Source organism: Aythya marila (assembly GCF_965140915.1).
Source record: "Aythya marila genome assembly, chromosome: 5".
Classification (NCBI taxonomy): Eukaryota; Metazoa; Chordata; class Aves; order Anseriformes; family Anatidae; genus Aythya; species Aythya marila.
In genome coordinates this window covers 52,408,294-52,433,423 of record NC_139046.1, presented here as the reverse complement: position 1 = coordinate 52,433,423, position 25,130 = coordinate 52,408,294, and the positions used below count along the sequence as shown (strand labels likewise).

General features: G+C 47.7%; 1 protein-coding gene across 5 annotated transcripts in view; it reads right to left on the bottom strand.

Annotated features, from left to right (window-relative positions):
- Window positions 1-436: 436 nt before the first annotated feature.
- PRDM11 (PR/SET domain 11) overlaps window positions 437-25,130 on the bottom strand; it is a 46,622-nt gene continuing 21,928 nt past the window's right edge. For 3 of the 5 annotated variants that reach the window (XM_082760744.1, XM_082760743.1, XM_082760745.1), the window contains exons 6-8: window positions 13,778-13,965; window positions 9,911-10,561; window positions 437-9,051 (exon numbers count right to left, since the gene is read on the bottom strand). In XM_082760744.1, coding sequence (XP_082616870.1) covers window positions 6,887-9,051; window positions 9,911-10,561; window positions 13,778-13,965 — 3,004 coding nt within the window. In that variant the 3' untranslated portion in view covers window positions 437-6,886. Of the gene's footprint in view, window positions 9,052-9,910; window positions 10,562-13,777; window positions 13,966-17,300; window positions 20,582-22,349; window positions 22,763-25,130 lie in introns of those variants that run through there. The other 2 variants (XM_082760746.1, XM_082760747.1) reach the window with 2 other exon arrangements.

Genomic DNA, 25,130 nt, shown 5'->3' with positions numbered 1-25,130 from the left:
ACCTAAGATGGAGAGCTACCAGTAGGTCAGGAGGCTGCAGCTTACCCTGCCGGATAAATGATCACTGGACCCGTGCCTTACACTCACCATCCACCAAAATGGGCTGGGGATGAGGGGGTGCATCTGTTTGGATGCCCTTGTTTTGGGAAAATCACGTTAACCTCCAATAACAATAGAAAGCATCAGCAACCCGACTTGATAAATTTAAATGTTTTTTTTTATTAACAATCATTTTACATTACAAGGATAATATGACAAAAGGAAGGTTCTCGTGTACATACTATGATATATCAACATAGCTCTATTCGTATCCAGTGTCCTAGGTCCTTTCACACAGGTACTATAAAGCATAGTCTGTAAAGTAATAACATTTTAATGTTCTCCAAAAGAGTGATATTAACATATTAATACATATGTAGTAATAGACTTCTAGATATTTTTCTCTCATTGTGTGTGTGTGTGTGTGGTGGGTGGGTGGGTGTGAGATAGCTTGAAACAGTTCAGCAGGGCTGTGCTTGGGTGGGGGTACGGAGAGGTTTGGGACAAAACCTTCTGTTTTGTGGAAGTAAGAATGAGAAACGCATCTCGCCAACAGTCGGGTGAGCCTGTGAGGACACCACGACTGGCAGAAAGCTCTGCAGCCCTCCCGTAGCATCCAGGACATTACAGCATTATGAGACGCGGTTCCCCCACCTGGCCCAGCGAGCTTATTCAACGTGAGGTGCAGTGCATCAGAGTCCGTGGCCCGGCGGCAGCGTGCCCGCTGGCCGAGCCTGCATGAGTGTCAGTGGCATCCGGAGGAGGGGGCCGGGAGCGAGGAAACCCTCTCTGAGGTTGGTGAGGAGCGGGGCCGGGAGCTGCCCGCTGCGGGCTGAGGTGGATTACCAGTTGTGTGGAGGCGAGAGGCCTTGTTATGGGGGGGGGGGGGATGTGGAGTTTGGGGGGAGCTTGCACAGCGCCGGCTCGTGCGATACCAGTGTAAGCCAACTGTCGGGATTATCGCCCACCCTCCTCCCAGCAGAAGGTGAAAATGGAAACAACCGAGCGTGCAGTGAGGTGGCCACCAGGCCCAGCCAGGCCTCTGCTCGTGGCCTGTCACCGCCAGACCCACTGCTGGGCCTGTGCCGACAGCTGCCGCGTGAGGAGAGAGGCACGGGGGCAGGTGGAGGAGCTGAACCACGGGAGCCACTGCCTGGACCCACCCCAAGTCCCAGCACAGATATGCTGGGCACGTAAGCACAGGTCTGCTTGTGCGGCAAGCCCTTCTTGCTCGCCGCTCTGGCTCCATAGAGCGTCCCTGCCAGCTCTGACCGTGTGACCGTCCCTCAACTCACAACGCATCGGCTCTCCTTGCTTTATTCCAGCTACATCGCTGATCACCGACTGACTGATAACCTGTGCAAACGCGCTCTCTTGCCCCGTGCTGTGCTAGCGACAGCAGGTGGGAAAAGTAGAGCCATGCTTTCGCGGCACGGGTACGCTCAGTTGCCAACCACATCCATGCAGAGACAGAAAAGTGCATACGAGGGTGGGATACACGTCTGTCCAAGTGTGAGCACACAGGACCTTCACCAAAGGCTTACTCAGAAGAAGACAAGGACACTCGAGTGTGCTCCCACACCATGACATTCCTGTGTTACACAAACCTTATTGAGCACTTGGTGAACATGCCAGCAAGGAGCCCCCTTGCCCTAACCACAGCAAAGCCCCTCTCTGTAGAGTGCTATATGTGTAAATGTAGGCCTCAGTGTATGGCTAAAACTGTCCCAAAGTCCAAAGTCTTCAGTGTTACATGCCTTGTGCCAGAACACAGGGCCAGCCTTACACAAGGGTGGTTGATTCTATCTCTATATTATATCTTTATATCTATCGAAAACATAGAAATATATAAATATATAGGATTTTATTTATAGATATATAAGCATGTGATTTTTATCTTTTGTACGGTGTGTATATGTACTGGGATGTGCGTATATACAATATATAGACTGTATGCATATGTACTGTATACATACACTAGCTTACATGCACACACATCATACATGTCTCCAAGGGAGACAGGAATTGCATAGGCATTACTGCATTGAATACAATGGCTGGGGGAGCAACGTACCATTTCTCTGCTTTTAAGACCTCTTTCGACAGGGCTGAGAGGGGAATCTGCAAAAGCAGAGCATGTTGCTGCTTATTTGCAAGCTGGCTGTTTAAGGTGTTTTACCCATCGGTCAAACAGCAATACAAATGAGATAAAAAGGAAAGGGGACACCGAAGACCCTGCGGGCCACCTGGTTGAGTTTGTGCTGTGAGAAAGAAATAGACGGAGCCTGAATCACGTCTGAGGATTCCTATCAGCAAAAGCGCAACTGGCACGGGGGACATTGCTGGGGTCAGCGCAAACCCCAGCATGGACAACACACCGGGACCCTGCCCATCGCCTCTCCTCCCCATGGCTCCCGCGCGCTGCTGCTGGTATGGGAAGAGCTTTGGTCTCTTGTTCCGTGAGGATTATCCCTGCTGAGTTCGGTCTCGTGGCCAGAGGGCCCTGGATCCCGCAGCCACGGGTGAGCCCTGCAGAAGGATGTGCTTAAGGGGTTCTGCTTTGCAGCAGGCGATAAGAGTCAAGGAGCTTGAGCAAAAATTGGCAACCAAAAAGCCCATGGGCTAGAAGTACAAACCCTGGGGTTTGAAGAGGTGCGTGTTATTCACAGTCAGATGCCCTGGCTAGGAAGGGGAGGGGAGGGGAGGAGAAGATAAAGAGCTCATCTGAGAAAAACAAAACCCTCCTCTCTCTGCTGCTGCAGCCGCTCAAGATGCTGTGAGCAATATGCTCAAAACAACCTTCCCCTTGGGTCAGGGCAGTGGGAAGGGCACTGATTAAAGCCGGTGCACTGAGACCTCCCAGCTGAGGTGGCCTCTCTCTGCCCTGCACCGTGACCTCCCTACCGCTGCCACTGCTCGGCCTCGCATCCCCTCGAGCCGGCTGCTTGCATTTGCAAACAGGGCACGGAAAGGCACCTGCTCTCAGGAAAGGCTGGCCAGGCAGGGTGCCGAAAAGCCAAGGGCGCTTTGCATTGTTATTCCTCTCCCCCCCCCAATCTTGCTCGTGCGGGCAGTCACGTTTCCATCCACAGGACTATCCATGTGAGTAACAGCTACAGATCTGAGATAGGTGGATAAACCTGGAGGGAAAACTTGCAAAGCACCTGCGCTTGACTAGTACAAAGGCTGGGTTTATTTTCTCATGTGGGGGTGATGGGGAGTTCTTTGTGTTGCGGCTGCTGCACCGAGTGCTCATTTCCCCCCCATGACCAATGCAAGGGGTCTCTGACCTTTCCCGCTCATGGGTATCAGCAATATCCAGTCCTGGGGAATTGCTCTTCCCACAGACACTGCTCACGGACACACGCAAAGTTATTTGCAAAAGAAACAAACGCTTTCCCTTTTTTAGCTGGCTGCCTGGAGAAAAAGCCACCCGCTGCACGTTTCACTTTGCCGCTGGGAATAAGAGCACCCAGTGAAAGATGTCGCTGATGAAAGTAGGATTTGCAAATGAACCAAAAGGAAGGAGTGGCAAATTACAGGAATCATTTCTGAACAAGTCTCTGGCAGCTTTTACCTTGCCAACCAAGGCAAGGTACCATTTTTTTCCCCAGTGGCAAAAAAAGCAAAGAGGTTTGGAGTGGAGGCTGCACGCAGGCATTTTAGGCGGCTCAGCACAAGCACTGGGGAATTGTTCCTGTTTACAGAGGTGCCTGGAGCCTGTTCCCAAGTGTCTCTTCCCTCACGTAGGCCTCCGTGAAAAAAAGCCCCATGCCAAGGAGTTTTCAGTGCTGCAAACAGTAAGGCAGGTGATTTTTTTTTCTCCCCCACAAAGAGGTATGGAGTTGAGAAAAGGAAAATTAAAAAAGAGGAGGAGGGAAACTGTCTTGCTGGCCTCTCTTACAGCAGCTCACAGCAAATATATATATATTTTTGTTATTTTTGTTCCTGCTGCCACACTTCCCTAGACATCTGTGCACACCTTGAGCAGGAAGACTCTCCCACATCTGCCTGCCTCCAACATCTAAGTTTACGTCGCCCATCTCCAGGTCAGGGACCCACCGAGCAGCCATTCTTCTACAGGGACTCTCTTTTTGCTTTTACCATCTCTTCAAATTGTAATTAAGGAGGAGACCTGCCACCTCCCTGGAAGGAAACAGATCCATCAGCTTTACGGCAGCACCATGAGCAAAAACCAACTGCTGGGTCTGGAGGGCCACAAACAGCTCGTGTACAGAGATCCCTATTTTGTGGTCACACAAAGAGCTGCCTTGAGTCTGTACCATGCCGGAGGGCTTCTGGCTTAACTCTTATGCCTTTAGGCAAATGGATCAATTTGATCACATCATTTACTGGGAAAGGCAGGGAAAAAAATGCAAGAACAGTTTAGGCAAATAAAACAATTTTCTGCTTGCTAGGCGCTGTGTACTGATGCCCCAACCTAGCCCGCGACGTGCCAGAGGGCAGTGGGGAGAAGTGTCCGTGCCCACCCACTGTTCGGAGGCACATGGGGGGCCCCGGCGCATTTGCTCCCCCCCATCCGAACGAGCCCGCGGCAGGCCACATGTCATCTGAGGTACGGTATGAGGGAAAGGGAGTAAGTGCTACGGACTGCAGCCTGCCCGCCCGGCCATCCCGCGGCATGTGCGGGAGCTGCTCTGCCCCTCTCAAACCACACCGGGGCCGAGTCGGGGCAGAAGAGGCAAGGGTTGGCCACGGCAAGAGCTCCAGCCAGGCTCCACCTCTCCTCCTCGCCATGGGGATAGAGGGAAAGCATTTCCAAAGCTCGGACAAAAACACCAGCCTGGCTGTGTCCGCGGGTCTGAGAGCTGAGCCGGTAGGCAGTGGCTTGGTTGCCCACCGACATTAACCGTGCCGGTCTGCTGAGGGCGAACGGGTTAGTGGGAGGTGAGTGAGATCTAGGTAGAGGTGTGTGTTTTCCTGGGGAAGACAGTGTGTGAACCCTGGCAGTGAAAGTGACTCCGAGAGAGATCGGTTCCAAACATGCTACATCTCCATTGAAAACAAACGAAAAAAGTTTAAAAAATAAAATAATATTATATATATATATATATTTATATAAATGAAAAGCTATCAACTAGCAGCAACGGTTCTAGAGATATCTTAGCACCAAGACCAAGGGCAGGGGGGTAACAGGAGAAAGGAAAGGTTCAGTGTTGCTGATACCACCATCATGTTTCCAAACAACACAGCTTGGCACAAAGCTCATCCCTCTGGGAAGTGAGAACCTGTCAGCTCGGAGACCTTCTGGACAACAGGTTCTCACTCCCATGATGGTCTGGTCAGGTTGGTGCTGTCCATGCCACATCAGCGGGGCAAGGCACTAGCATCTGTGGAGTTTTTGCACCTTTTTTGTTTCTTTTTTTTTTTTTTTTTTTTTTTTTTGCTTTTCTAACCTGAAGTGATATTTTTGTGAAAGCGTGGAGCTCATTTACTTTACAACAATAAAACAAAGAAGAACCCCAAGCCCACAGAACAATCTCTTTTGTGATAGAAGGTGCAAGTCCCCCATTCACATTTTGGCTGGACTCCGCATCCCTTCAAGAAAGGAAGAAATGTTTCACAGGAAGAAGTAGAGCATCCCTTCTTCCTGCTGTCATCAGTCTGCTGTGCTGTGGAACATGTTACCTTGGTCACAAGAGAATACGTGAACCTTTATAGGACATCATCACATGATTATAATCCAAGATAATCTTGCATTGATAGCCCCTGCTACCAAACTGCAGCAGGTTTTTCTTTCAGTCATTCCAAACAAAACAAAACAAAACAAAACAAACAAAAAACCCCACAACAATCTAGGATTATAAAGACATAGTATAAATAATGTAAATTAGAATATAATTTTTTAAGCCTTTGAATCTCTGCCCAGAGATGGCTCTTGACTCATTGGCTGTCTAGCTTCCACAGCAGCCCTGGTTTTGAATGAATAGTTGTATATATATATATATATATTTATTTCCTACAATATAAAAATATAAATGCAAAAATTTCCCCCTGCCTTCTCTATTTTGCTATTTTATAGTCTGCACATGACATCATGTTATAATATATGTATGATAGACTGGTACTATGGTTATCATAAAAGGAGCTGAAAGCCAAGTATTACTCTACAGCCCAAAAGTAGGGAGAACTGAGAAAGGGGCATCACAGTTTAGTGGAGGCATGTGTTTCTGAAAAAAAAAACAAAAACAAACAAAAACCCAGCCCCAGCCCTTCCCTCCACCCAGTAACCTCTGTGAGTGCGAGAAGCTCCCACTCGAACAGAGAGCACCAGGTGGAGCTGGGCAGCCAGGGACAACACGAACGCACAGGATGCTCTGTCGGAAATCAGAAATCTGACGGTCGTCAACAAAAGGCTCAAATGGCTCAATAACTGGACTGAACAACGAAAAGAGAGGCAGAGATTAAAACTGAGGAAAACAACAACAACAACAACGACACAAAAATCAACCCAACAAACCAACAACACACATACAAAGGAAACCGCTGGGAGAAGGAGGCTGACAAAGACCCGTCATCTAGCTTATAGATTGTTAGGTTTGAACATGTAGAGTATGGCCCCAGCACATGCTTCTAAAGAATGAAATGTTGCCACCTACACTGCAGCTGCCATGGTTGGAGACACCAGTAAATTTCTAAACATTGTCTCAATCTTTAAAATTCTGCTTAGCTTCTATCAGACGCACATCGTCTTAACTTTTAAATTTTCAGTGTGGGTTTTTCCTTAATATATATAATATATATATATATTTTATATAATATATCAAAGTTTAGAGTATAGATTAAAAAAATTATTCAACAGCTTTCTGATCTGAGGCATTCCTTTCTAAATATCGGGGTAAAACTCAGAGCCATGGTCCATGCTCTGCAACATCGGCTTCTGATCGAGAGACGACATCCTGCTCAGCATCTCAGCTGACAGTGCGTAACTATTGCCCGACTTTTCCTCGAACCAACTATCTAGCGCCCGTTTGCAATCGAAGTTGGCAATGGGCGGCCCGTTAACGGCAATCGTCAGCAAATCACTGAGCTGCTCCAGTGTGAGCCGAGAGCGGTTGTTTTTGCGCACTCTCTGCAGGGCGTTGCGCCCCTTCTCACAGCAGGCCGATGAGGTGGGAAGGACTTTGAGGATCTGAACTATTTTATTTAGGAGGGGGAATCTCTGTTTGTATTTACAAATGTGACTGAGTAAGTCTTTAAAACCATTTTTGGTATAATAATCCACCTTGAGTTCTCGCCACTCCATCAGCAAACTCCCTCGGGTGTCCATCCCCTCTCTGCAAACCTCTCTGGAAAATGATGGGACCGTCTCCAGGTGTTCAAATATTTGTACCATATCCTCCTTCCCATAGCTCATGAGCTCATCAGTGCTTCTGGGCCAAGCTGCAAGGTCAAATACCTGACAGGCTTTCACAAATGTCCGGCTACGGGAATCGAACCTTTGGGCTAGGATCACCTGGGTCTTCTGGCAGATCTTTTCTCTGATTGACTGGAATTTGGCTTCAGCCACCCGTAGGTTTTTCACAGCAATGCCATTAAAGCTTTCACGGAAGTTTTCCTCAAATTCCTGCAGGTACTCCCCAGGCGAGTCTGCTAGCCGACTGATCTCCTGGATAGCCTCCTCTATTTTATCGTCCACCTGCGACACAAGAAGGTACTCCCCTTGGAAGACATAGGCAAGGCGTGAAAGCACAGCAATCACATCCAGCAGGAAGTAGATGAGTTTAATTGACTGGTAGTCCATTAGGAACTGGAGGAGGGCCAAGGCAATCGCGGAAGCATCTGCCCTCTGGGTCTGGCCGCTGACGTCTTTGAGATGGGCCACGACCTCCAGGTAATCCTTGATGAGAGCGTTGAGCACATTCTGCTCCCCAATGATCCACTTCACTGCTCGAATGTCCCCCAAGAACTCAGTCTCCTCGCACAGAGTGGCAGCAGTGACCCTCAACTCGCACATCAGTCGGGGAGAGTAACGATAGAAACTGAGCAGCTGCTTCAGATTGTTTTCCAGCTCCTCCAGGCACGGCAGTTCTTTCCCACTGATTGCATCCAAAATCTCCAAATGAGGTCTGTGTACCATAAAGGGCAGGCAGAGAAGCCACGGCAAGGTCTTTCTGATTGTCATGAACAAGTTAGCTCTCAGGCTGGCAGTAATGTTAGCACCATCGACTCCCAAGCCAATAGTTGGCTTCTCATCCTGCAGTCGGATTCCCAAGCTGGAAAAGGCCCTGTCTAATGCTTGGAGGTAACTGTCTGTTGTAGAAAAGCCCAGTTCTTGAAGAGACAGGAATTCGGTTGCCGGAGGCCCATCGCTGCTCGTGTACTGTACATAAACCGCAACTGTGTCGGCAAGCACGTCATCGCTCTGCCCATCCAGAATGATGCTGAGGAAAGGAGACTGTCGGATGCGCTCGACCAGGTCCTCTCGAAGAGCCCGGGCGATATGGTGGATTAAGATTTGGCAGTCTCCCTCATTCATGTATTGATCCACCACCTTGAGTTCACACTTTCTCAGTAGTTCTGCCAGAGGCCTGAAGTCATAGTAGGGCCTGCCCTCCAGAGCCAAGTGGTAGGCCGTGTTGAAGAGCAGGGTCATATTTCGGCACATCTCTTCTGTCTTCTCTGGGTGCATTCTGAGCTTGTAAAGCTGCAGGCACTTCTTGTGGAGGTTGCTCTGGCTGTGAAGCTTTATGGTGTGTATCTTGAACTGCTTCGAGCCAATGATGAAGGCTGAAGTCCGAGAGGATTGCACTGTGTACTGCCTACAGACGTGGCACCACATTTCATTCAATGTCGGGGAGTACCGCAGGAACCAAAACTTTTTAAGCCACTCTTGCTTGAACCGCCGTATCCTCCGGCCCGTTGCAGAAGACATCTTGGAAGGCTCGTCTGTAGCAGCAATCATGTCATTGGAAACTGATTCATCAGCAGAATCCACCTCTTGATCATCATCCTCCATGATGGTGGGAACAGAGATGATGCTTTCTGAAGCTGGAAAAAAAAAAAAAAAAGAAAAGGAGGAAAAAATAAGGTATTTAACAAGACTTTGAGCTAGAGAAGCATACTACTTGTGACAGTAGAGCACTGCCTGATGAGCTGGACGTACCCTGCCCACAGTGCACTATGGGTACAATTTGAATTACATCTTTGAAGGAAAAATAAATCAACATTTCTGCATATGAACTTTGTCTCCAACATGCCACAAAGGACAGCAAGAAATGACAGTACATCCTGGCTACTTGCACAATACATGATATGACCCAAATATTCCTTTGGTGAAGGTTCGTGGCTGCTCAATAGCATGCTCCTGTCAGAAATGAAGTACCTTCAAAAAGGGGCACATATTTTGTGGTAAGGTAGTGGAGAAAACAGAGAGTGCCTTCCAGTGAAGGCACAGCCTTCCTGACACAGCCAGGCACACATTATTTCGTACACAAAGAGCGCAAACTTCAGTGTTACCACTGAGTCATTCGGACTTTCAAGCAATGCTTCTTGGTAGCATGTAAGGTACTGGGGAGGGGCTTCCGCTGAAAGAGAATGCATCAAAAATACAGCAAACAAACTGTCTGCAATGGAATGTCTCTTTTATTGGCAGTGCATGATTGATTACAATGGCAACAAATAGAGCGAGTCGTCATACAGAGTCTTTCCCAGACAGTGTCTTCCACTGTGCCTCCAGCATCAGTTCTTGTCCCACCCGTTCACAAAACCTGACAACGAACCTTCCACGGAACCACGTGTTCACCTGAATACTCAGAGCAAAACGCTTTAGATGGGTACACAGCACACAGGCATCTCCCTACTTTCCTTAGGCAGGGTTTGGAGAAGGCTGATACTCGGCAAGGCTTACCTGTGGGGTCTGAGAACTCTTGGAGCTCGGGTACCTGGGGCGGTAGCTCGGGTGGCTCAGGTAACTTCCCAGATCTCAGCATGTCTAACTCAGCCTGCAGCTCCCGGATCTTCTTCTTCAGGCGGATGCAGTTAGGGCAGAAGGAGGTGGTGGGGATTTCATGGGAGTTGCCCTGTGCAGAGGCCAGTGACAGCTCAGTTGGGCTGTCTGCTTTCAGAGACAGAGGCTCTTCTTCATCGTCTTCAAGGATCCCCACTTCTTTGGCAGAACTGAAAGAGGAACCATGGGGGATCTTCCACTCCTCTTCACTCCGGTTTCTGCTGAGGTTTAGGGAGCCGTGCTGCATGGCAGTGCCACACCTCTCAAAAATGTCTTCAGCCTGGTATTTAGATGCTGTTCTGATGGTAAGTGGTGTACTTGTTGCTAACTGGTTCTCTTCAAATTTGGCAGACTCCAATGAAGCCTCCAGGACATCTTTGAAGATGAGGTCAATCTTTTTTTTCTTTGTTTGGGGGTGAGATTCCCCCTCGTCACAGCTGCGCTTGTAGGGGCTCTTCCCTTGCTTTAACGTAGTTAGCTGGAGTGGCCCCCTCATGTCCTCTTGATTTTCCACATTCTTTTCTGACTTTTCCCTCTGTAACCTTTTGTCTCCTAGAAAGGAAAACGAGGGGTGGGGATTATCACCGGGAACCGAGCAACATCCCTCAATCTAAAACTTGAATGAAAAAAAAAAAAAAAAAAGAACAAAAAGGTAGGCTGAATCCCTGCAGGTCTGTACATTGCATTATAAACCAGGGAACTGACACGACTCAGTGGAAACCGAGGCTCGCGAGAGGAGGAGCCCTGCTAATGGGCACGTCCGCAAAAACAGAGACAGTCCTGGGTAGCCACAGCGGAGTAGGACCCACACACTTTAAAGAGAAGAGAAACTACAGGCAGCCTGTTTAACCTAGCGGTATAACCAACCTGCGGTGGAAGGAGCCTATGAGGTAAATCACTGATCATGGTGGAACCTAATGCCCAGAGCCCAAATGCCATTTTGGCTGGCTGGAAGACCTGTGCCTGTTTTGACTTGGTAAAAGGTATCGAGTGTACAGCAGTGCAGCGAGAGATTCAGACTGTTTCACGAGAACCCCAGCATCTGTGCATGCCACAGCACAAAGGTTGCATCCCCCTTTACTCTTTTTCAGTTTGGAGGCTGCTCCAGAAATGCAAAGGCAAAGGAGTAAAAATAACTTGCAGTCTTAAAGCCCAAGGTACGCATTGTCAACTGAGCTACAATGGGTGTATGCCCTCCATGGATGGGATATCTAGCTTGTGCCAGTGGAGTCTAAGAGCATGGCCATTCAGTGATTAAAAAAAACAAAACACATTAACAAAAGCAACCTCATACAAATTATTAATTGCTTAAAATAAAGGGAATAGCCAGATTTCCTTACCTGGAAATTCAAAAGACGATAGGTTTGGCTCAATTTCCATCATTCTTCTATCTTGTAAATAACTTCAAGCATTGATGGCTTCCCAAACAAGACGCTGCTTTATGCTGCTTTTTGGTTTTGTTTGCTTTTAAAGTGTATTCATGCTTTCATAAGAGTTACGGAGTAAAAGCTACCGTTCCCTCTCTAAGGAGAGCAATGCTAAGAATGCAGAAAAGATGCAAGACTCAAAAACAGTTAGAGTAAGGCACCATAAAAAGGGTTGGCCTGCATGGCAGGGGTTATGTACTGGGTTTTGATGCTGGCTGGGAACCCCAGACACTTCTTGAGCGAATCCATAACAACAGCCCTTGTTTGCAACGCATCCTGTTGGAGAATTTATACAGACAGAGTTTTGGGTCTCTGTCCTAACATTTTCTGTTATGGACTCTAAGAACTATTGGCAGAGGTAGGGTTTTAGAGAATGGATCCTTCTTCTTTCTTGGTGATTTTTTCCCCTAGCCAACTGAATGATTTGGCCCTATGGAAAAGCCAGAAATCCCAAGACGATCCCTCATATTATTGGTATCAACTCCAGTGATGAGGCGGGTCAGAAACTACCGATAGAAACAAAACCCAGGAACCATGTTACTTTCTGTGAGTTAGTAAAGCTTGTGACTTCACTTTACTGGTTCATCTGCAGGGAATTTGGAATCTTTTAAACAGGAAACAGCCCAGCAGATTTTTGTGCCCTTCTCTGATCGCACCCCCAGTGCCCTCCCAGCTGAGGATGCGATGTCTCAAAAGTCTAGCAGTGGCCCTAAGTGATGCTCCATTTTAACAACACTCCTGTGCTCCTCTTGCGAACACAGCCTGGAGCCCAGCTGGTTGAAGGATGGGCTCACTGAGATGTCAGGAGTTTTCTAGGATGGTATACACAGCCACCTAAGCTTCTGCCCAAGTGTGAGGCAGGATATTGCAGGTCCTAAGGAGCTCAGAGGCAGATCTTCACAGCACTCGTAGCACCGAGCCAGCTGTGTTATCATTTCAGCTGACACAAACCATGATAAATCAAGACTAAAGGCAAGTCTGTAGGGCAGGGCTCATAGCCTTGGAGCCCCTCCAGACCAGTGCTGCAACACAGCTCCTCTCAGGGCACAGCCTGTCTGTTGCAGTCCTTTCAGAAAGTACTAAGCCATCTGGACAGCTAACATCTGCACGGGATGCAGCAAAACCACTGCAGCGTGTACCTTATCACTCAGTGATTAATACGGTCATTAACAGAGAAACGCACATTCATACCGGTGTTAATTCAGACGTGGGAATTGCCCAAGCACGGCCATCAAGATGTAACAACTGCAAGTGCATAAGAACTCCAAGGTGATGGAGGACAACCATCTTTTTCAGGACATCTTGTCCACCCCATGCTTAAAGAGGAGACACCTTTTACCAAGTCAAGGCAGCAACAGCAGCTGTGTAATAATATACACGGGAATTTTAATTAGAAAGTTATTTTTAGTGTGGCTGCCCCTCTGAGGCCCTGCTGTTCTGTGGCTAGGCCTGGAAAGAAATGCCCTTAATTAACTTCAGGTATCAGCATTGTACAGATGAATAGATGCATTAAGAATTTTTGCCTTCCTCTAAAGCTTCCTGTAGTGCTGACATTACGCTGACCTAAAGGACCGCTGGGTTTGTTCCAGCATGACTATTGCTAAGATAAGATAACAATTTTTATCCAGGGAAGAATCAATCTGACAAGTACAAAGCCTCCTGTACGCTGTACAAGCACTCTAAGGTTGTAAGACTAAGGAGCTGATGTCGCGCCGATCCCAAATTATCTTTCTGAAGAAAGAGGAGATAAATTAAGCCAGGAAAATGGACATACAAACACACCAAGGAAATCTCTCTTTCATATGCACGCAAAACCAGCCAGAACTCCCTTGAACAAGCTGCTCAGGGGAGCCAGAGGAAGTGGTATGTTCAAAGACAAACCCAGCGCCTGTCTCTGGGACCACCAGTTTGGTGATCCTCAGGCCAGAAAGTTTTGTGAGAGGGGATTCCTGGGCTTTGCATCAGGCCCTGGTAGCACACAGACTATACAACACAACACGACACAACACAACACAAGATGGCACAACACAACACGATATGACACGACATGACACGACATGACACGACACAACACAACACAACACAACACAACACAACACAACACAACACAACACAAATCTTTCTTTTATGATCCCATGACAGTGTTTACATTGTCCTTCTCATGCAGCAACTTCCATCCACGGCACACAGAACTGGGGGCTCTTGCCCAGATGTGAGCTGCGTGTACAAGGGCAGCTCTCCTCGCACAGCCTGGGCATCACCTACTTCACCCACTGCACTTGGTGCAACCAACATGGCGGCCAAAGGGGACTGGGGAAAGGGTGGAAAGAGAGGGACTCACCTCTTGTGAGATTTCTGTTGATGGTCTCCTGGGACATACTGTGCAACCGCTTCATATAGTCCTCGCTGTACCAGACCCGCAGCTTCTCCCCAGGACGGATGTCACGACAGGCACGGAAGTAAATCCTCTCGCTGTGCTGGAAGGCCATCAGGTTCTGTTCCCTCTCCTCCCGGGAGATGATCACATACCTGAGGGCGAGGTGAGAAGGCAGGCGTGAAGCACACATTTTCTCTCCTGCGCCCCTCCCAGCCCTTGCACCATGATGACAACCGTGATGATGCTGGAATGACCTTTAGAGAGAGCCATCGACACAGCCAGACTGGAAAGCATGGAGTTATACGCAATGGTGTGCAAATTGCCAGAGGTAGAGGACAACAAGCATGGACACCCAGGGAGCACTAAACCAGTGAGTCCATTTCTGCTGGGGAAGCGACTACTACACTGTACATCCCACCTGAAGGAGTATCTCTGCCAGTAATGGTGATGCAGGTTCTCACTGGCAGAAGATTCTTTGCCTGGTGATGGAAACAAGGACTTCTAGATTCCCTACCAGCATTTCACATCCCAGGGCCTCCTTTGCTCTTAGGGGCATCCTGAATATGGCAGGGCCACTCCTCTGGTGTCTTTCCCAACATTATCTTCTTTTTTAGTAGAAACCAGATTTCCTTGCTTCTCTCCTCTTGGTCAAGCAGAATTGAGATAACTCAGGAGAGAAAGACAGATAGCCAACATGCACAGGGGTATTTGCTGGTAGTCCAAAAGGAAACCAAGCTTGTGCCAGTACTGTAAGATTTTGCATTTTGACATTCAGCCCTGAAGTCTAGGGAAACACTAACTGAAATGCCAGCACCGTGCTGTGGGGACCTCTGGGCAGTGCCAACAGAAAAGTTGCTTTCTGAGCATGAGGTTTGTCTTCCAGATATAAAACGTTTAAGTTTCAGCTCAGCAGAAACATACTAATTCACTACTCCAACCACTTGGCACCCTGTGCAACTTGGTTAGACAGAGATCTATAGGTAGGATCATACTATTCATGAAAAGGCTTGGTAATAATGGCTCTAGCTGCCTCTGTGTACAATCTGACAACTGCCCAGGACTAGAAGACCTGCAAGCAGACCTGACTGGTTCACAGCTGAAAACCTTTTCCTCTCATATGCCATTTGCCTCAGTTATTCAGCACTCCCTGCTGCAGTGACATTGATGGAGACGAGCAGTGTGTTGCTACCAGCCCTTGCCCAAACGTTCCCTTCTAGCTCACAGGCATTTTCTTGGCTTAAGGAAGCTGTCAATTTTTCTCTGAATGCCCTTTTTTCTCTGGCCACGTGCATGCACAGATAAAGACACCAGCCCACATGCATGTGACCACGCTCACCCACACAGATAAGGTCATAAACTTGGTCAAACTTCCCACAAAACACAGAAAATGAGTCGGCAGTGTCTCAGACCGCCCAAGGCTGCAGCAGTTCTGGTTTTAATGTTAAGCAACTGTGCATGTGCCTGGAATCAGCTGCATTTTTCCCAGCTGTGTTATCCGGGATGCTCTGCAGTCTTCAGCAATTATTTAAACAGGCTCTGACATTGCCAAAATACGCCAAACATTGACTTTTTATTAACTCTTATTTTTATGTATTTTTTATGACAAAACTAATGAACCTTTAGACCACTGGTTTATGCATTTGAGAAGGAGCAGAGGCCTGAAGCACTGTGGTGGGAAGGAGGTCCAGCAAAGGTGCTCAGCTGCTGCTGCCAGGCTGACACTTCTGGACGTTAGTCATCACAAAAGCTGTGGTGGTCATCCAGACAGACCTGCCACTGCACCCAGAAGATGCAGCCATTTGCTGCAGTCAGTCTGATGCTCTGCTGCGTGGGTGATCCTCAGAGATGCTCTCCCCCATGCTAGCAAAATGCCAGGATGCCTCCCAGCAATGAGGGTTAGAAAATTCTCTAAAACACTATTTTGTACATAGAGGGGAGAGACTGGTTAGCCACTCCTCTCTTTTCTTATGAAGTATTTCATTAAGCATTAGTGTGCTTTTCCTGCTGGCTCTCCTCCTGCCCCTGAGCTCCTCCAAGGTTCTGCCTCCGAGAGTCTGTCAGCGCTGCTGCCCAGCAGCGACTGGCACTGGCGATCTCTCTCTGAGAGGTTAAAAAAGCCCTTCGCAGACAGTTATGGAATAATACAGTCATTAACACGTTTCTTCATGGCTGCTGGCAGCCCAGAGCTGGTTTACGTTGTGAGAGAGAAAGGTTGTATCTGCGATAATTTCCTGAGGTAATGTGAATGCGGATGAGATCATCCACAAAGACAAAAATGCTTTCCAACCAACGCTGCCCAGCCCTGACTCCAGCAGCCCCAAAGGCACAAATTACACAGGTTAGGAAGGATTGCATAAAACTCAAATTCCACTTGTTGGGCTAAGACACCCAGTGCTGCTGCACGTCATGGTTTGAGCCACTCCTAAACCCCGCTCTGCTCAGAGAGGCAGGGCCACAAACTGCCTGAGGAGACCCCATGCTCAACACGCAACTGGTAAAAGGCAACAAAAAACCTTTGTTCAGACACCTGGGACAAAAATGGCACCGCTGTCACAGCAGGTTTCCTGTGGGACTGTGATCCCTGGAGGAGGAGCAGGGATGGGACCACTGCTGGGGCAGGCCCAGCCATCTGGAGCTCCAAGGAGGACGCTTCATCTGCCCTGAGGCACGGACCTCCCAACCACTTGGGCCCTGGGATGGACAAGGCTCCTGGCAAGGCTTGAGGACAACAAATTCTGCCCAGGCTGCTCAGGACGAACCGCTGAGACAGTCCTGGCACTGAAGGAGAGCATCTACGAGCTCTGCTTGCTGCTGTGGAGGCTTGGATCAACCCCATGGCTGGTGGAAGCACAGCTCCACAGGGGCACCTGCCCCAGCTGTGACTGTCCTCATAGTCCTTTTTTTCTAAGCCATGGCCCTTTTAGGAAGCCAAATTGTCACGTTTTGGGATAGTCCAGTGAGCACACTTAAAAAAAGGCAAAGTATTTTTTGGCAGCCAGGGCCTTTTCCTTCCCAGCCTCAGCAGCAAGGCAACAGAGGGAGAGGTGGTGGGGTACAAGGGAGACCTTGCAGCCAGCAGCTCAGGCTTCTGCTCCTCTCCCAAAGATTTGCCCCATGCCTTCCCCCTCCCTGCTGACCCCTCCACTGCTCATCCTTTGGCTAGCCCCAGCAATGCTCTGTGGATAGCCTGTCATCAGAGCACCACCAGGAAAAGGCCACGGGTCTTTCCAAAGTCAAGGTGGGTCAAGTCACGGTGCTGCCGTGGCAGGAGGTGCAGCAGAAGAGCTGCTAGCAGCCCAGGCAGGCACCATGGGGGCCACCACTCAACCACCGCCCCAGCTCTCCGATGCCGAGCGCTCCTGAGGAGACTCAGAATCTGTGACGGGTAGGGTCTGGAGCGACGTGTAACATGTTCAGGCAGAAATTTGATGAGAGAAATAAATGACTCAACAGCAGCTGTGTTAAAAGTGTTATATATTTATTGCAATCTTAACAAAAATACTTTGAGAGAGAGGATTTTTTCAGCATGGACAAGACATGGAGACAGCGGGGCTGAGCACAGCAGTTTGCTTTAACACGGGCACTTACTTCAGTTAACATGCTGTGTGCAGGAGGAAGTATCCTTTGCGAGCCAGTACAGAAAAGCCATTCCACCAAGGGGTCTACACAGGGCAGGCAACAGGTCCCCAGAGCTGGGCCAATCTGTAATAGTCCACAGAGGAAACTGGGGGAGAACTCAGTCAGTCCATAGTACAAGGTCCCTTCTCCAGACCAGAGCCCAGCCTCTGGGGGGTTGTACGAAGGTTGCAATTCTTGTGCAAGGACAACGGGTTCTCTCTCTCTCTCAAGGCATCTGTGCAGGCAAACTGTTGGCAGCGACGATGCCAACAGTACCCCTAACTCCCTCCAGCGCTCAGCACTGGCGGGAGCCTCCTCCTCTGCTGACCTGAGGGTTCCCGCATGGAATCCCCCCAGACAACATCAAAGGAACTAATCCTATCAGTATATCCATGGGAGAACATCAGCAGGGACCATTTATTATAAAAATATAAAATCCTACCTCTAATATATAGCAGCAGCACTGTATTGACTCAGAAAGCCTTTAAAACATATCACCATTTTTCATTTCTCCATGATTCATATTATTAGATCCACTTAGACCATTTTCCCCAATCTTCCCTTCAACTGAAGAGAGACTGTGACTTTTGCAGAACACAAACGGTACAACAGAAGTAAAAGGACATCCTCACAGGAAGGTAAGTGCCCTGGTCTGGTGCCAGCACTGTGAGGAACTTCCTTTGCACAAAACCAAACCGGGTCATTCCTCGGAAGAAAGCAGGTCTTTCTTTTTACCAGACCTCTACTTCCTTGAGCCAGGGCCTTTTACCAAACCACTAAAAATAAATTACTCGAATTAGGATTACAGAACAATTAAGAAGAAAAAAGGAAAAGAACATCAGGAATGCCTGACACAGGAGACATACAGTCACCTTCCCATCAGAGAAGCTAGTGCACTATGCTTTCAAAGGACAGGCCAACAGATTGAAGAAAATCCTTCAAGAAGACATAAAATGAGCCATCCTTCTGCTATTCTGTGCTGTCTACGTTCCATTCCTGCTGAAATCTATACAACTTTTTGGCTAAGCCTGTAGCCCACACGTTACGTGATGATGGGTATTCATGTTAACTTGAACAGTTTTCAGCAACCCACCTTTCCCCACAATAGAACAGCCCAGAGAGCAGTGGTGTGCTAACTGTATGTGGATAACACCTCGGCCCTCTTCCCTGCTGAGGCATGACATGATAATGGTCCAGATTCATCCGGAGATGGGGGCAGCACAGTAGGTGCAGATGTGCAAATCAAGCGGAAAACAGAGATGCTGTAAAAAAGCTGTCATGTATGTTATCACCACCTGAGGTGACATTATTAAAGATTAGTTTAGGAATTGGGATTGTACATGGAAACCTCATGCAGCACTAAAGCAATTAAAATGTTTTAACAGTTCTCTCTTGCATCTCTAAGGGAAAAGGAAGCAGTATAAAAGCAACATGTTCAAGAACTTAAACTATACAGCTGGGAATTGAGGTTGTAAACTCTTCATGATAGAAGAACACAGTACAGATTCCACCCTAAGTAATACTGAGCAAGTCCCAAGTAGCTGTACTGAAGTTGACAGAGTTACAGTGACACAAAACCAAATTGTCCTTGAGGTCAGAAGCAGGCCCTGTATCTTCCCTTGTTTCTGTGCAGTCTCTCACATTTTGAGGAGGGAGAGGTGATTCAAAACTAAAGATTACAACATGCAAGGAAATAATATGATACAATTTTGTTTAAGAGCTGTCATATTACGAAATAACCGTATTTTAAGTGCAATTGTGAAAGGTAGGTGAGGGTTTCAGATAAGACTGGAGGAGACAAAGATTAAACTATTTGATATAAATGCACGTGGTATTGCAGCATCCAGGCACATGCCATAGCAGCCCTTCTCAGCAGTCTAATGCCACACAAAGCTTAGATCTTTTCTCCTGTCATTCTGATGGCAGAAAGCTCTCTCAGCTTTGAGCTTTCTTCCCTTCCCTGCATATGCTCTGCTTTTGTATACCTTTCCCCAAACCTATGCCTAACAGTCACAGTAAGCCCTGAATTGCCCATTATTGCTGAACACAAGATAAAAATAATGAGCAATAAATCTTTAGAGCTGTAAGGATGCATCTGTTAGTTAAGACTCTGCAGAGCGCATACACTAATTCACAGGAAGATGATGGGAAGGCTGTATTAGGGTAGATTTGTGGGTTGATTGCAAAGGGAGCTCTCTAGGACACTGCCTCAGTAAATAATGTTTCACAGGCACAAAAAGAGATCAAGATAATGATTCCCTACTGTATCTCTTAGCTTACAGAGTGTTTAAAGCATGGGGAAAACAGTGAAATCTCCTAATCTCTATGAATAGAAAGATGCCCTACATCCCAAGCTCTATAAGGTCTGAGATTCCTCTTTGCCACTGCAGAGGGACAGCACTACTGTTCAGCTGCCATAATTCACAGTGCTTTATTGGATGTTAGCTGGGGGATGGATGGGCTGGGGGTGGCTGTTGACCTTCCCCACATAGTACTAATACACATGTAGAGGCCACGTGAGCATGCAGCAGCTCAGCACAGGGCACCCTTCTTTACAAGAAGCAGACTAAAAATGGTGCTTTCTCTTTCGTGACCTGGTAGTCCGTGCAGGAGGAGTCTGTTTTGAGGGGGTTTGGTTAGACTCTGCACTGGGCTCAGGGGCTGGTTTTGTGCAAGCTGCTTGTGGAAGAGATCCCTGCACGACACTAGGACCCTGTATCCTATGGAAAGCCTGGACCCCATCACGGATTTCTGACAGGGTTTGGCACATCTGGCCAACCTGGCTGGTGAGGTCAGCCATCTTCTGACCGATGACATGCATGCTCTCTGCCATGTCCCTGTGAATAGCCACCAGCTCCTGGCAGAACTGCCTGAACAGCTCTGTTTGCTGCGAGTGGGAATGAAGAAGCTGGCGATCGAAGCTGGAGAGGGGCGGGCTCCTTGTGCGGGGGCGTGGGGGTCTGCAGGACGAGGAGGTGCGTGGTGATGGACGGTGCAATTCCTGCCTTTGGCTGATAGCTTCTGAGTGCTCCGACGAGGAGGAGGTGTGGAGGAAGGAGGGCCCAGAGAGCTGGCTGACTCCTGCACTGGCCCTCTTCAGCGAGGAGGAGCAGTGTTCCCGAGAAGTGCCTGGCATCTCTTCCTCTTCAGCTTAAACAGAAAAGGAAGCATGAATTATTAACGTGAAAACCCTCACAACTCTGACTTCTGTTTCAAGGTATCTCAAAGCGTGTGGAAAAAGAGTTCCCCCCCCCACCCCTGCAGCCTGTAGATGCTGGTGTGTAACTCAACATGCACGCGCTGCAAGGTTAGCAGCTGGCTGACAAGCTTAGCCACAAGAGGCCTGAAGAGTGGGCAAACCCAGCCAACTGAGGAGGAGTCCAAGCTGCCACAGTGTCTTCTACATAGCATTATTCATTACTAGAAGATCAACCAATTTCAGACCATAGCAATGACTCACTTTCTGCAAAATCACAACTAGCTAGAACACTCCAGTATTTTGGGGAGACAAAGGTGCCTGGCCTTTGGTTGAGCCTCAAAATAGCCAACACATTTGGTTCCTCATGCCAGACCCCTGCTCCCACATTATTTCTTACATCCTTCTCATCAAGAAAGACACAGATGTAGCACTTGCTGCTCACAAAGTCTGTGCTGCAAGGCCACTATGTGGCTTGCCACCACTGGGTAAGGTGAACAGGCAGTCAAGTATAGCAGCAACAGGACCTCATATTTACTGGGCAAGCACACTTGATGCAAAAACAAAATCAAAGCAAAACACTACCAGAAAGCTCTTGTTAGTCTGATAAATATCTAGTGATGTGCCAGTTCACGGGTAGAGGCATGCCAAGTATAAGAAGAGATGATATTTCAGTTGTTGCAACTGTCCACTATCTCCTTGCTCAAGTTGTATTAATTTTACCTCTGAAATAGCACAACTGGCTCCCGAGATAGATGCAAAGAATGACCAAGTCCCACTTCATCAGTACTTGAAAGATTTTCGTCCTTGCGTTCCCACTAACAGTGTTACTTCAGATATGAGATAAGACCTAACATGATAGGACAGTGCCATCCGTGATGTATTAGTTGGCCTACTTCCAGGAAGTTATCTCCTCTTTTTCTCCTGTGTATCTCTACAAGCTCACAGACCAAGAAGTTTCCACCACCACCACACAAGAAAGCCATATATATGCAACTGGGGAAAGACTTGCAAAAAGCAGCTCATGGTTCAGCACCGGAAGGTATCCGAGAGTAGTGATGCAGGAAGATTAACTCAGAAAGCAGGGCCAGTAGTTTCTTAAAAAAGAGTGGAGAAGGGAGCCATTATCATCTACCTTTTTCATAGCACGTGCACCGAGCCTTCAGACCACTAGTAAGAAACCACCGGTGGCCTGGCCTCCTGCCACAAGTGGCAGTGATGACTGAGCTACACCCAAGAGCCCTCTTGAAAGGAAGATGGTTACCATGCAGCGATCCATTAGTGACAGGCACACGGCTCACAGCTTGACAGCTCTGCCGTTTTACTGGGGTGCATGCAAGATGAAGAACTCCTAATCCTTCACAAACGCTCTTTCATGGACTGGAGGCAGTTGCACTTCAACTACTGCTGTTCCCTCACTTGTAGGATTAGTTCAGGCTTATGACCTGTTAAGAAAGTGTAATCCAATGTCTACCCTTAGAAGACAGAATGGAAAAGGACTAGATAAATAGATAAAGGAGATGATCTTAACTCAGAAACAACCTTCCCTCAATCCATCTCATCACCCCACGATCACCAGAGCCTTGCCTCGAAACCGAACACTGCAGCAGGACCTGGCCTGACGGGCAACCCCGCACCTCACAAAAACACACAACGCTCCTCCAGTGTCAAACTGAGAAAGGCAAGCATAAGACAGAGAGGTGTTAAGGCAATGATACTTACAGCTCGTTGACGGGCTGTCAACCACGTCCAGATCCGCTCTCCGGAAGCCGTGCATCTGGCGTGATGAATGCAGCGTTGACTCGATGGCTCTCTCGTGGGCGGTCAGGACGATGGCCGAGGGCCGCCCCTTGCTGCTGGGGCTAGAGAGGGACCTCTGCATGAATGCCAGTTTGTCCTTGGTCCTTCTCTTCATGTCGTCCCATCTGTGTTTAATGTCTTTTACAGACCTGGGGACCTGGCTGACTGATGTGATCTGCCTGGCTATGTCTTCCCAGATCTTGTCCCTGTCAGCATGGGATAGACGCATGGTCTCCCTCCCAAACAGCATGGCTTCATTTCGGGTCACCTCAGTGACCAGAATGTCCAGTTCTTCTTTGGAAAACTTGGGCTTCCTCTTTCGTTCAGCCATGTTCCTTGGGTTGAACATCCCACAAAGCACAATTGGGTAAAAGGAAATCAGCGCAAAGTATCCCCCTGCATCCAACCACTTGACCAGTGCTGCTCCTGGGCAGAGGAGTTTGGTGGGATCCAGCTCCCCCCCACCCTCAACAGCCTCTCCGTTTTCCCTCTATCGCACCAGGAAAAGGCAGTCGTTTTGTTTTTAAGAGGCAACTTACAAGCTTAAAAAAAAAACAAACAACGAAAGACAAACACCAAGCGAGAGCAGTGTGAAGGAGCCTTCTCAGCTTAGCAGTTAAAATCAAATTTTACACTTAGCCTGATGCCCTGGCTTACATAGGAGAATTTCAGTACAGCCTTGTATCGGTTGCTGCAGTTTGTATTCAGAAAAAAAAAAAAGCATGAGGACTCGCAATCATATTCATGAATTAGCTTCAAGGTGTCATTGCTTGAAAGCAGGTTCTTGAGGAAATTTAGAGGCCTGAAACATATCTCATTGTTCTGCCTGGCAGAACATACCATGGAAACTTTTACACTACCCTTTTGTTAAAACTCACAAGATCTCATGCAAAGGCTACACACTAAAGTGGATTTTTTATTTTTGTTTTCAGGGGAGAGAGATTTTAAGTAGATTCATGGCCAATTTCTGTAAATTGTTTTTCCTAAGGAAAAGTCTCTTCTTCAGCACCACGGCACTGAGCCTCCAACGTCTGTCTGCTTCACAGTAAGCTTTTGTTTTACCCAGAAATGGTTGCCATTTCCTATTGTTCTCAAAAGGAATGAGGCCACCCACTTGCTTTTCTTGGCTAGGCTTTGCTGTCACTGCTGCTGACAGGATCCTGCGCCTAGCCTCTGGTGCTTCAAAAGAACAACACGCAGCCTCAGCCCACTGAGGAGCCGCAGCCATTCTGAGAACCAGCAATTCTGTGTGGCGCCTCCAAAGGGGGGTCAGGAGCATTCATTTTTCCAGCTACAGTCAAAGGAAACTTTAAAAAATAAGCAAAATATTAGTCCTGAATATGTTTTTTTATTGGGGAAAAAAAACAACTTTATCTATTCCCTAGGGAAGGAGGAAACGGATTGTGTGAATATGCAATTCTGTGTGTAAACAGGGTGGGATTGTGGATAGGGGAATAATCTGCAGCCTGGGAACCTGTGTGTAAGCATGCAATGCAGCACTGAAGGGATCAGGCGGCTGTGGATGAGAAGAACCACTGGGATATCTTAGTGCATGTGTTGATCTGAATTATAACAGAGTGAAGTAAAAGGTCAAAACGGTTCCTCTAGTATTATACACTTTAGAAAAGATTGCTTTTACTTCTCTTCAAGCAGTTAAAAGCAGGTATGTTGGGGACTTTTTTGAGAGAGGTCAACTTTTTCAGCATTCATGTGACATAATTCTAAGTATTTTAAAAGGAAGTTCTCAGAAATCTGCGTCGGCATGGACTTTTTGTTGAGAACACAACACATCTGAGGTAAAAGACTTCAGCTTTAATATAAATCATTCCCCAAACCATTACTACAAACCTAGCAAACTAACGTTTAAAAAGGATATCAAGATGTAACACAGAAGTAAAACATCTTCATAGTTAGGACACCTAACAACCTTAACATTGCTCTGAAGTGACACTGTGGGAGGGAAAACATATTGGCTTCCCTGTATGCTAAATTTTCTGTTCATGCTCCCAAATTAAATGAAAGCAAAAATGCTGTTATTAGCATTATTGTGATATTAGGGAGAAAAAAAAAATCTTACTGGGATAGCTCAGACCCTCCCATTCCAAGAAATGACATTTAATCCTAAAATCTAGGCTGGATGTCCCATCTCGCACAGCCAGACTTCAGCCACCCCACAATACTTTCTGAGAAGCTGGAATGAGCCAAAGGCCTCACTTGTCCCACATTGGTGATGGCCCTGCTGGCACCCCAGGCCTTTCAGCGCTGCCATGGCCCAGCAAAAGGGAGGTGGTTTGGGGTACACTCATGTGGAAGGAGCTTGTAGGCTTCAGACTAAGAAAAACTCACAAAAAAGGTAAAGTGACTCTCGTCAGTCATCATCCTAGTCTCTTCTTAGCACTGTTACACTTCTGTTTAACAAATCTTGCTGACACTGCTGCCTTCCATCAGGGAGAGTGTCAGAAGCTGTGAACCTTGGTTGAAGCTGAAACACCAGTGGGAAATGCTGCTCAGACCCAAGGCACACACGGGGAGAGCCGGGAGCTAAGTGCACAGAAGTATTTCACCGGGACAACTGTAAATTAATCCTTGAGATACTGATTTGGTGAAGCTTCGTTTATGTAGGGCCAGAAGGAACGTTTAGGGAAGATGGTAATTAAATGATGGAGAGCCAGCAAAGCACTTGGGACACTGATCTCCAGGAAA